Source organism: Colobus angolensis, unplaced genomic scaffold (assembly GCF_000951035.1).
Source record: "Colobus angolensis palliatus isolate OR3802 unplaced genomic scaffold, Cang.pa_1.0 Scaffold80, whole genome shotgun sequence".
Classification (NCBI taxonomy): domain Eukaryota; kingdom Metazoa; phylum Chordata; class Mammalia; order Primates; family Cercopithecidae; genus Colobus; species Colobus angolensis.
The window spans coordinates 1658703-1674671 of NW_012121821.1; the positions used below are offsets into that span (position 1 = coordinate 1658703).

Here is a 15969-nt window from a genome sequence, read left to right on the forward strand (position 1 = left end):
AGAAGATGGGATTTGAGAATTTGAATGTCTGTTTACATAAAGATGTAATACAGAGAGATAACTGCACATTCAGGCATCTGAATATAACTGCCTAGATGACTTTATTGAAACTGTCCTTAAGGTCACGCTAGCCTTAAGGTCATGGAGTTTTAGAGACTGCCTTTAAAACTCCTGTCTGTAGAATTGCTGCCCTCTAGGACTGAATGTCTGAGGACAGGGCTTATATATATTTATTTTTAAATCTGTTGTAACTAGCATAATACCTGGACATAGTAGGCACTTTATATGTTTGTGAATATTTTATGTTGCAAGATGAAGCCAAATGAAAATATCATTTAGATGTAGTATGATACTAAATCAGAAATTATAATTTTTTTAAACTGATGCCATGTGGTACACTCTGTAGTAGTCATATGAACAGAGTGCCATGGCCTCAGAGAGAAGGGGAGTGAATAATTCTGTCCATGGAAGTCACGGAATACTTTATATTTTTATATATCATGGAAAATACCTCCCTAGACTACAATTGGAGAATCTGTTTTGAAGAGAATTTTTCCTCATCTAAGAGAAAATGTATTTTTCAACAGTAGTGTTTTCCCCCCATATCCCCATTTTTGTCATTTTTGATGCATTATATAAATAACCAAATTAATGATTCAAAATTTTAAAGTTTTAGAGCATGCTTTCTTTATATAAAACTGATGTTTTATTTTCTATAGTTATTTCTATGATGAGAGTTATGTAGGCTTTGGAGTCAGACATAAATAGGTTTGAGTCTCATATTTTTGAATCCCAACTTATTAAACTGTTTACCTCAAGGAAGCAACTTAACCTCAATGTGTCTCAATATTTCTGTCTGCGAAAATGGGGCTAATATCTACTCTGAATGGTAGTGTTATGAGGATGAAATGAGGTACCTCTTGAGTACATGGCAGCAGCATTATTCCTGGTGCATATTAGGAGCTCAATAAACATAATTTCCTTTTTATTCAAAGAAGAGGGTTGTAGTGATCAAGACTAGTACTTTTCTGGCATTGATGAAACTACTCATCTCGGAGACTGTAGTATGCCCTCAAGTTTCTGTTTGTTTAGCATGTGCATAGTACCCAGTATCTGCAAAGGCATTGAGATACGTGGCGATACTGCAGTCTTGTTGGGGCTGGGTGTAAGGAGTTGAACACCAAATATTGAAATCATGATGAAAGGTAGTAAATTACTGAGATTCTGAGAAGGGGGATTCTGAGAGGGAAGTCACAATAAACTGCAGTGATTAGGCATCCTTCATGGTTGTAGCATAGCTGCAAACTGAACCTTAAAGGCAGAATGGAGAAAACGTTCAGGCTTAAAGAAGACCAGAAAGATCAAATGCCCACTCTTCTGAGAGAATATTTTTGTGTGCTGTAATTGACAGTGGTTCCATGTATACAGAACAAAAAATTGTCATAGCAGACTGAAGCTGGCTGTGTTGACCCGAAGAAAGCATAGGAAAGCATCCTGGATGTACTATTGCCTGTTTTCCTGAGTCATAAGTAGCATATCATTTATTCTCCAAATGCTTGGGACTCTTAAGCTAGGAAAGCATATACTTTGAAGTTTATAAAAGTATAGATGTGTTTAGAAGTTTTTCCTTTTTATCTGAGAATTCATAACAGATGATAAATTTTATTTCTATGTAAGAGAATGGAAACCTGTTTACATTTGAGAAAAGACCAGTAAAACTAGTAACATTTTTGGAATTGTTGGGGTGTGGAGGGAGGGATTTGGAGGAGGAGCATTGTGTATCTTATAAGCAATTATCACAAGATAAGAATTTGTTCCTTGCAACAAAGTGTGATTAGAAACCATTGGAAAATTTTGAGGGTTCTAATGAAACATTGAAGGAATTTGATTTTTACGGTTATTAGAATAGTTTAAAGGGAAAAGAAGTCAAAATATTAAGGACATTTACAAAGAAAAGTTTGGTATATTTGACGCTTGAAATAATCTGAACTAAAGTATTGAAGAAGAAAGGTCCAAAAAAGCAATAGTGAGAGGCTGTTGGGAGTGTAGGGTTAAAGGAGGACAACAGATCAAAAATGGCTTAATGGCTTTGCCTTTAGGGAATGAAAGAGTAAAATTTGAAGTACCATCTCCTCATTATCATTGCTCTAGGATAAGAGATAAGAGCTGTAATTCACTCTCAGGTCCCTCCCTAGTTTTCTCTCCCTAGTTGACTGAATAATAAATGAAGTGGCAAATTTTTGCTGTGGGATGCTTTTGAAACAAGGTTTCTTCTCTTCAGTTACCTAATTGGGATAGGGTATTATATATTTTCACTAGGGGTAACAGTATGTGATGTTTCGATTAAAGACTAGGTAATTTGAATGTGATAGAAGATATTGGTGTGTTTTTAGAAATACTGAAATGATTTGGGGAAAGAAAAAAATGTGTAAAGATGCTTTGAAAACTTTGAGGGCTTTTAATTTGTTAGAGTTGCTGTTTTGGGGTGGTGTTTTCCTGTAAAAACTTAACTCCAAGGACATGTTTTACTTCTGCTGTTGTTAATAGGTCTCTGTTCATTTAATAGGTGGCGATTATCATGAGCATTTTGGGAAAAAAAATTTAACAGAAGTTTTGTTGGGCGGGAAGTATACTCTTGGCTTTTTTAGGTATGTTATACTCCAGGTATTTTAGACTACAAGGCAAGAGGCAGAAATCTAGAAGGATACTAGGGGCAGAGCAATATTTTCAGCAAAATTGTTTTCCTCCTCTTCAGCTTTCTGTGTTACCCTATCCTTCTCCCTTCTTAGTAGCTCAGAACATACCCTCCTCCAGCTTCCTGCAGAATTTAACACTTTTGCTTCAGTGTTTTTTTTTTTTTTTTTTTTTGAGGCGGAGTCTCGCTCTGTCGCCCGGACTGGAGTGCAGTGGCCGGATCTCAGCTCACTGCAAGCTCTGCCTCCTGGGTTTACGCCATTCTCCTGCCTCAGCCTCCCGAGTAGCTGGGACTACAGGCGCCCGCCAGCTCGCCCGGCTAGTTTTTTTTGTATTTTTAGTAGAGACGGGGTTTCACCGTGTTAGCCAGGATGGTCTCGATCTCCTGACCTCGTGATCCGCCCGTCTCGGCCTCCCAAAGTGCTGGGATTACAGGCTTGAGCCACCGCGCCCGGCCTTGCTTCAGTGTTAAAGCGTAAAGTGAAATAAAGAAGAATGCCTAGATAGCACTACCAGCATTTTTCAAGCACTAACTGTGTGTCTAGTACTATGCTTGGTTCTGGGCATGCACATGTGTATAACACACTCCCTGTCTTGAGAAGCCCACAGTAGAGCAGTCTGGTGAACATTCATAATTTACAGTTATGCTTTTATGGAGCTACTCACAGAGCTGATTTTCCATTTGATAGTCTTAACAAAAAGTAATTTTGCGTATAATCAAAAAAGCAATACTAGCATGGCTTTTCTTCATAGACATTAAAACTTGGTTTTTGGAACTGCACACTTATATTTTTAAGAATTGTTCTTATAAAGAGCAAATACTTCTTAAACTTCGTTTTGTTTGGCTAATTTATTGTCATTTGGCCAAATGACAAGGCATTTTTTTGGTAGTATATTGAGCTAAATAATAGCTGTTCAATGTTTACATTGAAAAATTCGTATTATTAAAAAGGGTATCTTTTTAGTCCATGTGTTCTGATCATTAACATTTTATTTAATCTTGAAGCTATATTATTTCTTCTCCGTATTCCCCTTTTGAGTACTTTTGATTTTCTGTAATGTCTTTCAAAACTTTTTCTTTCCCAACATTAAAACCCTTTGATGTATAGAGAAACATCGTTTAAAAATCCATTAGCAAGATCCCTTATGATGATAACAGGATGCATTTTTTTTTCCTTGCTCTTTTATTGTACCTTGTTAAGCTGGTCTCACATGAACTTTCTTAGAATCAGGCAGTTCCTGGTTCCTATGGGACTTCCTGTTTTCTCAAATAAAAATAGAAAAGCATCTCAGAAAGGAAACCTGGTCAGTGTGAACTACTTTGTGAGATCAGTTAGTCTTAGTTAGTTTTAGTCGTAACCTGGATTATACAGATATATAGTCTATATAAAATATAAAAGTTTACAGGTATCTGAAAGCTTTGAATATTTTTGTATGTGATATTAAAATAAACAAAATGATAAGGAGAAGACTCTGAATAAAAACCCTGAGAGGTGCTACATATTCACCCATAAACATTTTTGTATCTTAATTTAGAGGTGAAGGAGGGGCATAGGGGTTGGATGGAAAGTGGTAAATCCTTTCCTTACTATGTAATATTTTGTTGGACATTTGGAATTGTTTAATACTGAGAGTTAATGCTTAGTTACTTCGATCTGTATTTTTTTTTCTTGCCACTTTTTCAGATGTTAGCAAGGATTAGGAAGGTGGATTTAAAAAATCATTAGAAGTCAGAATTCTAAATGAATTATTCAGTTTTAAAGCATCTTATAGATTTCTTTCAGTAGTTAACTGCTTCTTACTCTATATTTTGAAGTGAAATCAAGTTAAGGTGGAAACAAATGATATAGTCATTAACAGTAATAATAATGAATAGTGTGTATTGAGTGCATATTAAGTGCTTGACACTGTGTCAAACATTTTATCTTGTTTATCTCATTTAATCCTGACAACAACTGTATAAGGTAGGTATCATTGTTATCCATACTCCTTTAAAGAAGAAACTACAATTTAAAGTAGCTAATTAGATGTTAGTTCAAGGAGACATTACTAATAAGTGGTAGAGGTGGAGCTGGGACTTGAACTCAGCTTCTGTGACACCAGAGCACCTGATCTCAATGATTATGAGGAAAACCACTAATTCAGAGTGAGAATGATAAGTATAAGTCTGAAAAATTACTTCCCCAACCTTTATTATCACCAGTTTGTTTACATTTGGTTTGCATATTTGTATCCAGTTTTAGCAAAGTACATGCTGGCATTTCAGAGAGTTTGTTTGGGGGATTTTAATTCTTAAGTGATGCTAATACTTCTCTTTTTTTCTTTCCTTGATAGTAGAAAACCCCTTTGGTGAAACATTTGGAAAAATACAAGTAAGTAAACGATCATAATGCTGATAATTTCATGTCATGTTTTATATGATAAAAGCATTAGAATACTACCAACTAAAAAAAGTAATTTTAAAGTTATTTTAATCTAAAACAATAGGTTTTATCAACTAAAAAATAGTAATTTTAGGGTTATTTTAGTCTAAAACAATAGGCTTTCTTATTCTGAGTGTTCCTTAACTGTAGTATAGTTAAATCTGACACAGATTTTCTCTTAAGAGTTGAACTGTTTATCACTTTACTGTAAAAGACAACTGCCAAGTACAATGGGAGTAGCATATCATCAGTGGATCTTGTCTTACACTTAAAAGTATGCCTATTGCTTGTAGTTGCTGGATACCTTAGCAGTTTTTGTCTGTTTTGCCCTCATTTTATCTCTTTGGATCTTCTGCATATTGGCATGCCTATTCGACCATCAAAAGGACTTAGAAAGACAGCATATCCTTCAGGCTATTTGTTTAATTTTTTAAAGAGTGCTATAATACTAATTTTAACCTAAATCTTATTTATGTAAAAATATTTTTCACTTACCCATCATTACAGGGACTTCAGAGATTAAGATGTTTAAGCTTGTAATTAGTTGTTAATTTTTAATTATAGGAACTGTTATATAGACTTGCATAGAAAACATTATTTGTTGTACTGAAGGATGTGTAATAATGTGTAATCACATCCATAGAATATTATTTTCTGTTGTTAAAGTGGAGCTCTGAAATAATTAGTAATATTCTATTGTGGTGATAATTGTTTAAAACAAAGTTGGCTTTTTCAGTTGCATTATTAAGTATAACAGTGCTATAGTGTCATAATTTAAATTTGATACAGTATACTTACTGAACATTGGAAATAGAAGACTATTTTTTCTGTTTAATTTTCCCCAAGGAGGAAACTGAAGTTCTGAACTTCTAAATAATAGTAATAATTATAATGAAGATAGTGGCTGTTTACTTTTATTAAATGCTCATTCTGTACAGGACCCCTTGCCAAGTTTTATTAGTCTGTTCTCACGCTGCTAATAAAGATATACCGAGACTGGGTAATTTATAAAGGAAAGAGGTTTAATTGACTCACAGTTCAGCTGGGGAGGCCTCACAATCATGGCAGAAGGTGAAAGTCATATCTTACCTGGTGGCAGGCAACAGAGTATTATATGTAGGGCAACTCCCCTTTATAAAACCATCGGATCTCATGAGACTTATTCACTGTTCATCACGAGAATAGCATGGGAAAAAAACCCACCCCATGCATGATTCAGTTACCTCCCACCACTACCTCCCAAAACACGTGGGGATTATTATAATTCAAGGTAAGATTTGGGTGGGGACACAGAGCCAAACCATATCACAAGTGTTAAAATTCATTATTATTTAATCAAAGACATAATGCAAACAGTTAAAAATATCCTTGAAGAGAAAATTGGCTGAGGGTTGAAGAGGGAAATATTTAATGGTGACAATATATGAGAAAATTGGATAGAGTCACCCTATAGATTTTTCTCCCTCTAAAATGAAAAACAATAATCTGGCCCTTACTAAAACAGACAGTTATAAAGTAGCTAATTCAAATTATAAAATTGCCTTTATTTAATGAAAGATTATTCGAAAGCTTATTTTATGTATTTACTTGTGGAACTTTAACTAGTTTGCAGAATGATTAGGGAAGCCAGTAGTTAGACATTAAGCTGAAATATTAAGAGACAATCTGAAAAGCAATCAAAATGGAAGAAGAGTATAATCAAACTGTGAACCAATAAGTAAGTTTAAAAGTTGATTTGTATACTTTTCAGATTTACTGCTAGTTTAGTGTACCTGTACTAAAGATAATTGAACCAAAACCTTTCTATTTCTTTCTCAAAATGTATTTATTCACTTAACAACATATATCATCATGCCACTGCACTCTACTACAGCCTGAGTGACAAAGCAAGACTATAAAGATGGATAGATAGATAGATAGATAGATACATAGATAGATAGTAAATAGTATGTGTGTGTGTGTATATATATGTATATATATATATATAATACCTATTTAGATTATAATTTAGTTGACCATTTTGATAGCAGTTAAGGCCCTACTAGTATATACATGGTCATTTAAACTCTCTGTTTGCTTGTTTATTTATTTATTTTTTGAGACAAGGTCTCATTTTTATCACCCAGGCTGGAGTGCAGTGGCATGATCACGACTCACTGCAGCCTCAACCTCCTGGGCTCAAGTTATGCTCCCACCTCAGTCTCCCGAGGAGCTGGGGCTACAGGTGCACACCACCACACCCAGCTAAATTTTGCATTTTTTTGTAGAGATGGGGTTTTGCCACATTGCCCAGGCTGGTCTCAAATTCCTGAGCTCAAGCAGTCTTCCTGGCTCAACCTCTGAAACTGTTGGGATTTCAGGTGTCAGCCACTGCACCCGGCCTTAAATAAATTTTCATTGGAACGATAATTCTTGTAAAAAACTATAGTTGAGCTTTCTGAGTTCTTACGTTATTTGTATGAGAATTTAACAGTGTGTGTGTTATCCAGTATGAGATCAGTTCCATCCGGTTAAGTGTTGCTGCTTGTACTTATCTAGTCCTGTGTAATATCTGTGAATCAAAAGCTAAAGTTTATTCCCAGGTCCCTCTTATGTTTATTAAAGATATAATCAGAAGACAGATGCCAAATGTTTAAATTTTGTTTTGTTTTTGAAAGGGGAGTGAGGAAGGGTATGATAGGACATATAAAACAAAAAGAAACAAACTTTCTGTTACTTTAATCCCAAAATTTAACTAGATTCACCTTGGTTTTATGTGTCACATCCATAAGCTACACTATCATTGGAACACCTACTCACCCTGTTATGTTGAAGTTATTTATTAAAAATGATTTTGTGGTTTAATGTATCACAAATGCTTAGGTTTCAGAATCCTGAGTTTCAGCCCCTGCTCTTACTTTTTTTTTTTTTTTTTTTGAGACGGAGTCTCGCTCTGTCGCCAGGCTGGAGTACAGTGGCCTGATCTCCTCTCACTGCAACCTCCATCTCCCAGGTTCAAGTGATTCTTCTGTCTCAGCCTCCTGAGTAGCTGGGACTACAGGTGCATGCCACCACGCTCAGCTAATTTTTTGTATTTTTAGTAGAGACGGGGTTTCACCATCTTGGCCAGGATGGTCTCGATCTCTCGACCTCATGATCCACCCGCTTCGGCCTCCCAAAGTGCTGGGATTACAGACGTGAGCCACCGCACCCGGCCTACTCTTACTTTTTGATATCTAATTTTTGCAGTTTGAATTTTTGTTCTTATGTGAAGGTAAGGACTGGCTTGATTCAGAATCTGAATAAGATAAAGTTGAGGCTATATATATATATATATATATGTATATGTGTATGTGTATATATATATAGGAAGGCAAGTAGTAAACTGAATGAATAAATAACTTATCTCAGTCAACCATCTGACATAAAACCAGCTATTCTGGTGGTAGGATCTTGGCACTTTTGTTGAGTTTTCTTCTTAGTATAACTGATTAAAGCTGCAGTGACAAAAGCATGCCACCCATAGTGTGCAAACGTGTTCTCTTCTGTCCCTGAACATACACCACAAAATAAGTGGATGAGGTTGCATGTTATTAGACATATAAATGTTATTTTTCCATCCTTTTATATCTTGCTTCAATTTGCTCCATAATCTATTCATCCAGTAAATCTGTTTTGTTGGAAACTTCAGGAAGAAAGAAAATAGTAAAGACAGAGCCCCCTGATGAATCATGGACTTATTTTAGATAGTGCAATAAGCTATTACCCCTTCCCCAACCTACCCTCCTCCATCATTTATGTGAGTCCCTCTTGATCGTAATTGCTCTTAAATCGGGGGTCTTGTTGCTTTAGACTACTTGGCAGGTGCTTAGGCTGTACCATTGCAATAGTTCTCTATCTGGACTCTTTTTATACAATTATTTCTGCTTCCAGGCCAGTCTATACATTCTACATTCTGGCCCGGATAGTATTCCTGATGTACAAGTCTGTTTTACTCCCCTGCTAAATTTTCAGAATGAAGTCAAACTCTCTGTGTTCCTGTCCAAGGCTGTCTGGTAGTTAATACTAAACAACTTTTCTAGTAGTTTGCAGAATCAAACTAGGCTACTGGTTATGTAAGAAATATAACCAATGCTTTCATACCTTCATGCCCTTGCTAAGGGTCTTTCTCATTGCCTAGAATGCTGATCTGTTATTTTTTCCTTTGTAACCAAACTCAAATATTCTGTTCGATAGATTCTCTTCCCTCCTTCCCTTCCTCTGTATTTACAGAAGGAGGAGGGAAGATAATCTTCTGTATTACTCTATAGTTGTTATATAACATTTAATGTCTTTTGCCCTGGAGAACAGGAACCATCTTGTTCACTGGGTCTCTTGCTTTGCTGAGAGAACAGTTCTTAACTCCTAGTAGATGTTTGTTGAATGTTTGTTTCATTTTAATGGTTCATAAGTTTATATAGGGGCACCTCATTCCCTTAGTTTTATGTGGTTGAGTTAGATTAAAACAAGACATGAAGGGCAGTCTTGATGAAGAAAACAGTCTCATATGAGCAGTTTACATAAGAAAACATTGTATAGAGGGGGATTGGGAACATTGCTTTGGTGACTGATGGAGTTTATTGTCTGTGAGACCTTTTTCAGCACTAACCTTATGCCAATTTTTAAATCATTCTCCAGAAAGTGGAATATTTAGAGCAATAGAGTCTTAGATTAAGGTTTCTTAAAAATATGGTGCCCATTACTTAAATATGAATTTGTCTTTTAGATTGTGTGGCTTCTATGATTTTAAATTTACTGCTTTTTGTTTTTGAATAAGAATTATTTGGTGTATTTTTTTTCTTGGAATTGGGTATTTCATAATAACTTCTTTTCATTTTAGGAAAGTGAAAAAAGTCTTATGATGAACACATTGTATAAGCTTCATGATCGATTGGCACAGCTTGCAGGTAATTGTTTTAACTTTTGTAGTTGCTAAGAATGTTTTGAAAAATGTATGTAGCATGTTATTAGTAGAAAATCTTTTTCCAAGTCCAGTGTTATATTTGTGGAATATTTTTCTTTAGAAGTTTATATTACCTATCTATACAGAGTGATTTTTGATTTTTACATGTGTATTTAATCAAGGCTTTTTTCCTGTCTTCCATCTGTATTAGAGGTAATATATATATACATATTTATATATATTATATAGTTATAAAGTTGATCAAATTCTTTATTGCATTAATAGTAACAAAAAATCCTGAAGGCTTAAGTATCAGAGGAATTAGGTAAGCAATGAATTAACTAAAATATTAGATTAAATATACAAATGCAGATTATCTTTTATTGGTTGTATAGGTATCATTCTGTTGGATAAAGTAAATTTATTCTCCTGCAATTTTCTCTCCTGATTCATTGCATTTTCCTCGTATTCTGCTCATAGCAATTCTTTGAGAGCTCTAAGGTAGTGAGCTTGTCTGAAATTGGAATAATTTATTATAGATGAATTGGTATCAAGTTTAGCACATATAAACTGCAGTAGCAGCTTATCTATTACCTTTTTTTAGTTCTTTTTTTTTTATTTTACATATAATCTGAAAGAAGAGACTTGGATTCTTGTAAGCAGTCATAAGAAAAGAAAAATGCAGTTTTCAAACTTTTCTATGTAGCAGATCTTTTGTGTAAACCAGATTATTGGTAGCAACCTATAGGTAAATATGGAACGTCTCTGGTTGAATGGAAGTATTTAGGATCCTGACAGTTTCCCATTCTCTCATCTATCTATGTTTTGTCCATTAGGTGCTTAATTCTGGTCAACTTTTTAAGCCTTTAATTCTGTATTATATTGCCAAAAGCCTTCTTTGCTTTGATTGTTATTCACACACTGCACGCTAATGACATTTATTTGGTATACTGTAGCACTCAGAGATAGGTTAAGTATATGCTAGTTGTGCTAGCCAGGGATGTTGCTAACACAAGCTTCTACAGGTGTCTCTGTAGCATTGTTTTATCAAGTATGGTTAATGGCCAGCTAAATCAGCATAATCTGGTGTGCTTTTAAAGATAAGATTCCTTCCCCTTGAGTAAGGGTAAGCAAGCTTTTTTGCTGTAAAGGGCCAGATAGTGGATATTTTAGGCTTTGTAGGTTAGTTTGCCTCTGTCATAACCACTCAGTTATGTTATACCATGAAAGCAGCCATAAATACTACATAAGTGAATGAGCTTGGCTGTATTCCGAGAAAACTTCATTTATAAAAACCAGCAGTAGGCCAGATTTGACCCATGGGCTGTAATTTGCAGACCTCTGCTCTAAATCTGTGGGATCTGCATCTCTGAGGATGCACTAATAAACTTTCAAGACTTGTTCATTTAACAGGTACTTCTCCCCTTTTTATGGCTACTGATATTAAAATGATTACTTGAACAAAACTGAAATAAGAACATGGCTACTTTTGGGCCGGGCGCGGTGGCTCAAGCCTGTAATCCCAGCACTTTGGGAGGCCGAGACGGGCGGATCATGAGGTCAGGAGATCGAGACCATCCTGGCTAACACGGTGAAACCCCGTCTCTACTAAAAAATACAAAAAACTAGCCGGGCGAGGTGGCGGGCGCCTGTAGTCCCAGCTGCTTGGGAGGCTGAGGCAGGAGAATGGCGTAAACCCGGGAGGCGGAGCTTGCAGTGAGCTGAGATCCGGCCACTGCACTCCAGCCCAGCAGCCCAGGCGACAGAGCGAGACTCCGTCTCAAAAAAAAAAAAAAAAAATGGCTACTTTTATTTTAGAAACATTTGCCAAGGATTTTACTTTAATTATTCTACTTTCATGTTAACAAAAGTTTTTTTAACTACTTGGAAGACACAGGGAAGGGAAAACGTGACAATTGGAGTTCAATATGAGGATAATTTATTTCTAATAACCACTTACAGTCTAAAGAAAAAGCTCTGAATTCTCTTCTTATCAACAATGAAAATAAAAGATAAATGTAGTTTTCCAATGATTTATATGTAGCACATCCCTTTGTAGAAACCAGATCATAGGTGGAAACTTGTACCTGATTTCCCTGTTGATCTGTTATAACAATTTTTTTTTTAAAGATTTTTTTGAGACAAGATCTTTTCTGTCACTCAGGCTGAAGTGAAGTAGGGTGATCACAGCTTACTGCAGCTTCAAATTCCTGGAGTCAAGCTGTCTTCTCGCCTCTGCTTCCCGAATAATTGGGACTACAGATGCATACCACCACACCTGGCTATGTTATAACAATTTCTAAGGCATGTACACCCCTTGCTAAAGATAGGATTAGTTATACTCTGAAAATGCACATACTTTAATTCATTAATAAATTCAAACTTACTTGAACCTTTAAATGATTAGCTTTAAGAATAGATGTGTAAATTAAGTTAGCACAGTGAATTTGCTGAATTTTTTCCCTTTTAGGAATAATACATATTTCTGGAGGGCGTCTTGTGTGCCAAGATCTGCGGATAGGCATCAGTGTGACATAGTTCCTATAACAGCTTACAATTTAGTTGGGACTATAAGAAAAAGATATGTTCCGGTTTGGACTGAAATGCATTTAAAAGTTGTGGTTAATGTAAGGGTAGTTGTTTGTTTATATTCTTACTGGAATTTCTTTGTTTATATTCTTACTGGAATCTCTTCTAGAAAGTATAAATAATATTGTTCATGTTCTTTGTTTACTGATTATAATAATATAACCTATAATTGTGTAATATATAAAATATTTGAATTAATTGTTTGTTTTCTTGTGTTTAAGAGAGTACTGATTCAAAATTAATAATATGCTAATCTTTCCAGGAGATCATGAATGTGGCAGTTCTAGTCAAAGAACGCTTTCTGTTCAAGAGGCAGCTGCGTATTTAAAAGTAAGCAGTGATATTAGAATTTTAATAGCTATATTTTTAAAAATTATATAAATCATTGCTACTTACAAGAATCATATATTTGATTATTTTAATTGTACTGTTAAAAGCTTGGACCTACTGTTTGGTGTAATATGAGCAGTTATGAGAAAGTGAAATTGTGCAACTTTTTTTTTTTTTTTGTGAGACAGAGTTTCGTTCTTGTTCCCCAGGCTGGAGTGCAATGGCTGATGTTGACTCACTGCAACGTTCACAATCTGGGTTCAAGCAGTTCTCCTGCCTCAGCCTCCCAGGTAGCTGGAATTACAGGCACCCACCACCTCGCCCAGCTAATGTTTTTTGTATTTTTGGTAGAGATGGGGTTTCACTATGTTGGCCAGTCTGGTCTCAAACTACTGGCCTCAAGTGATCCGCATGTCTCGGCCTCCCAAAGTGCTGGGATTACAGGCGTGAGCCACCTGTTCAATTTTTTTTAGTTTGTTTTAGAACACTCTCTATGAGAGAATGCATATTAATTTGGAAAGGGTACAAAGAAACATTGGTCAGAGGGAAATTGAGATAGCTGAGTAGTAGCATATAAGAAAGCAGGTAAACATCTAACCATTTATTGAAAATCTTCTGTCCCAGATCAGTTTCTTCTCAGAATACTAAGAGAACTTGCTGTTGAATTTTCTAAACTACTGTAAATAATTTCTGGAAAATCTTAATGAAAGGAAAGGTACTAGAAGATTAAAGATGAATAAATGTCATTCTGATTTCTCAGAAGCGAAAAGTGGAATTTGAAAACCATATAGGAAAGCTTGTTGTCAGTCCAGTTCCATAAAGATAATTTCATAAAGATATGAGTTCTTGCAAATGGAAATGTTGATCCCTGGAAGGTGGCTGGCATTTGAATGTGGACAAGTCATGCCATACGAATTTCATGCCTCCCATTCCCTTGTTAAAATTGTGGTAAAAAATACATAACATAAAATCTATTAACATATTTTTAAGTATACAGTACAACTATATGTGCATTCTTGTACGGCAAATCTCTAGAACTTCTTCATCTTGTATGACTGAAACTCTATACCCATTGCATGGCAGGTCCCCATTTTCCTCTGCCCCATATCCCTGGCAACCACCATTTTACTTTCTACCTCCATCAGTGTGATTAACAGATACCTCATGTAAGTTGAATCCTGCAATTTTTGTTCTGTAACTGGCTTATTTCCCCTAGCATAATGTCTTCAAATTTTATCCATATTGTAACATGACAGTATTTCCTTCATTTTTTAAGGCTGAGTAGCATTTCATTGTATGTATACGCATATTTTCTTTATCCAGTCATGTTTATGGGCTTTTAGATTGTTTCCACCTCTTGGCTATTGTGAATAATTCATCAATGAACATGGCAATGCAAATACTTCTTTGAGACTTTACTTCTAATTCTGTTAGACAAATACCTAGAAGTGGGATTGATAGATAATATGGTAGTTCAGCTTTTTATTTTTTGAGGAACCTCCACACTGTTTTCATACTGACTGTACTATTTTACATTCCCTCCAATAGTATAGTAGGATTCCAGTTTCTCCACATCCTTACCATTTATTTGCCTTATAGCACACTGTGTTTTCGATTTGTGTTTCCCTAATGATTACTGATGTTGAACATCTTTTCATATACCATTTATATACATATACATCTGTGTGAATATATAGCATATATGCAACATATATATAATACCCTATCTGTTGACCATTTGTATATCTTCTTTGGAGAAGTGCTGTTCAAGTTCTTTGCTGATTTTTAAATTCAGTTATTTATTTTGTTTTTGAATTGTAGGGGTTTCTTACGCATTTTGTGTGTTAACCCCTTGTCAGATACATGGTTTGCAAATATTTTCTCCCATTCCATGGGTTACTTTTTCACTCTTTCACTGTTTCTTTTACTGCACATTTTTCTATTTTTGCTTTTGTTGCCTATGCTTTTGGTGTCATGTCCAAGAAATTATTGCCTGTATCAACATCAAGAAGCTTTTCTTCTATGTTTTCTTCAAGGAGTTCTATAGTTTCAGGTCTTACATTTAAGTCTTTAATCCATTTGGAGTTGATTTTTGTGTATGGTGTAAGATAAAGGTCCAGTTTGATTCTTTTGCATGTGGAAATCCAGTTTTCCTAGCACCATGTATTGAAGAGATTGTCATTTCTCCATTGCATAGTCTGGCGCCCTTGTAGAAGATTGTTGGATCATACATCAGTGGCTTTATTTCTGGTTCTCTGTTTTGTTCCACTGGTCCATTTATGTCTGTTTGTATGCTACTACTATACTGTTTGGATTACTGTAGTTTTGTCATATGTTTTAAAGTCAGCGTGAGGCCTTTGTGGTTCCATATGGATATTAGGATTATGTCTTCTATTTCTGCAAAAAACACTTTTGGGATTTTGTATTGCTGTATTGCTTTGGGTAGTATAGTAATTTGAGTAATATTAAGTCTTCCAGTTCACAAACATGAGATGTCTTTCTATTTATTTGTGTCTTTTATTTCATTCAGCTTTTTTTTTTTGTAGTTTTCAGTGTATAAGTCTTTCACCTCCCTGGTAAAGTTTATTCCTAAATATCTAAATCTTTCTGATGCTATTGTAAATGGGATTATTTTCTTAACTTCCTTTTAGATTGATTGTTGTTAGTGTATAGAAATGTAACTGATTTTTGTATATTGATTTTATATCTTCCAACTTATCTGACTTTATTTATCCTAACTATATATATATATATTTTTTTTTTTTTTTAAGTAGAGATAGGGGTCTTACTGTGTTGCCCAGATTGGTCTCAAACTCCTTGACTCAAGTTATCCTCCTGCCTTGGCCTCCCAAAGTGCTGGGATTACAGGCATGAGCCACCGCACCCAGCCAACTAACAAGATTTTTTTGGTGGAATCTTTAGGGCTTTCTGTGTATAAGATTATGTCACCTGTTTAGAGAGATAAATTTACTTCCTTCTAATTTGGATGTCTTTTATTTCTTTTTCTTGTCT

The 15969-nt window shown here is 35.2% G+C and overlaps 1 protein-coding gene across 2 annotated transcripts in view; it reads left to right on the forward strand.

Annotated features, from left to right (window-relative positions):
• The window catches only part of LEMD3 (LEM domain containing 3), a 78944-nt gene that overhangs the window by 36966 nt on the left and 26009 nt on the right, over positions 1–15969 (forward strand). Inside the window, exons 2-4 of one of the 2 annotated variants that reach the window (XM_011929239.1) lie at positions 5029–5066; positions 9976–10042; positions 12890–12957. In XM_011929239.1, coding sequence (XP_011784629.1) covers positions 5029–5066; positions 9976–10042; positions 12890–12957 — 173 coding nt within the window. The remainder of the gene's footprint in view (positions 1–5028; positions 5067–9975; positions 10043–12889; positions 12958–15969) is intronic. The other variant, XM_011929240.1, reaches the window with a different exon arrangement.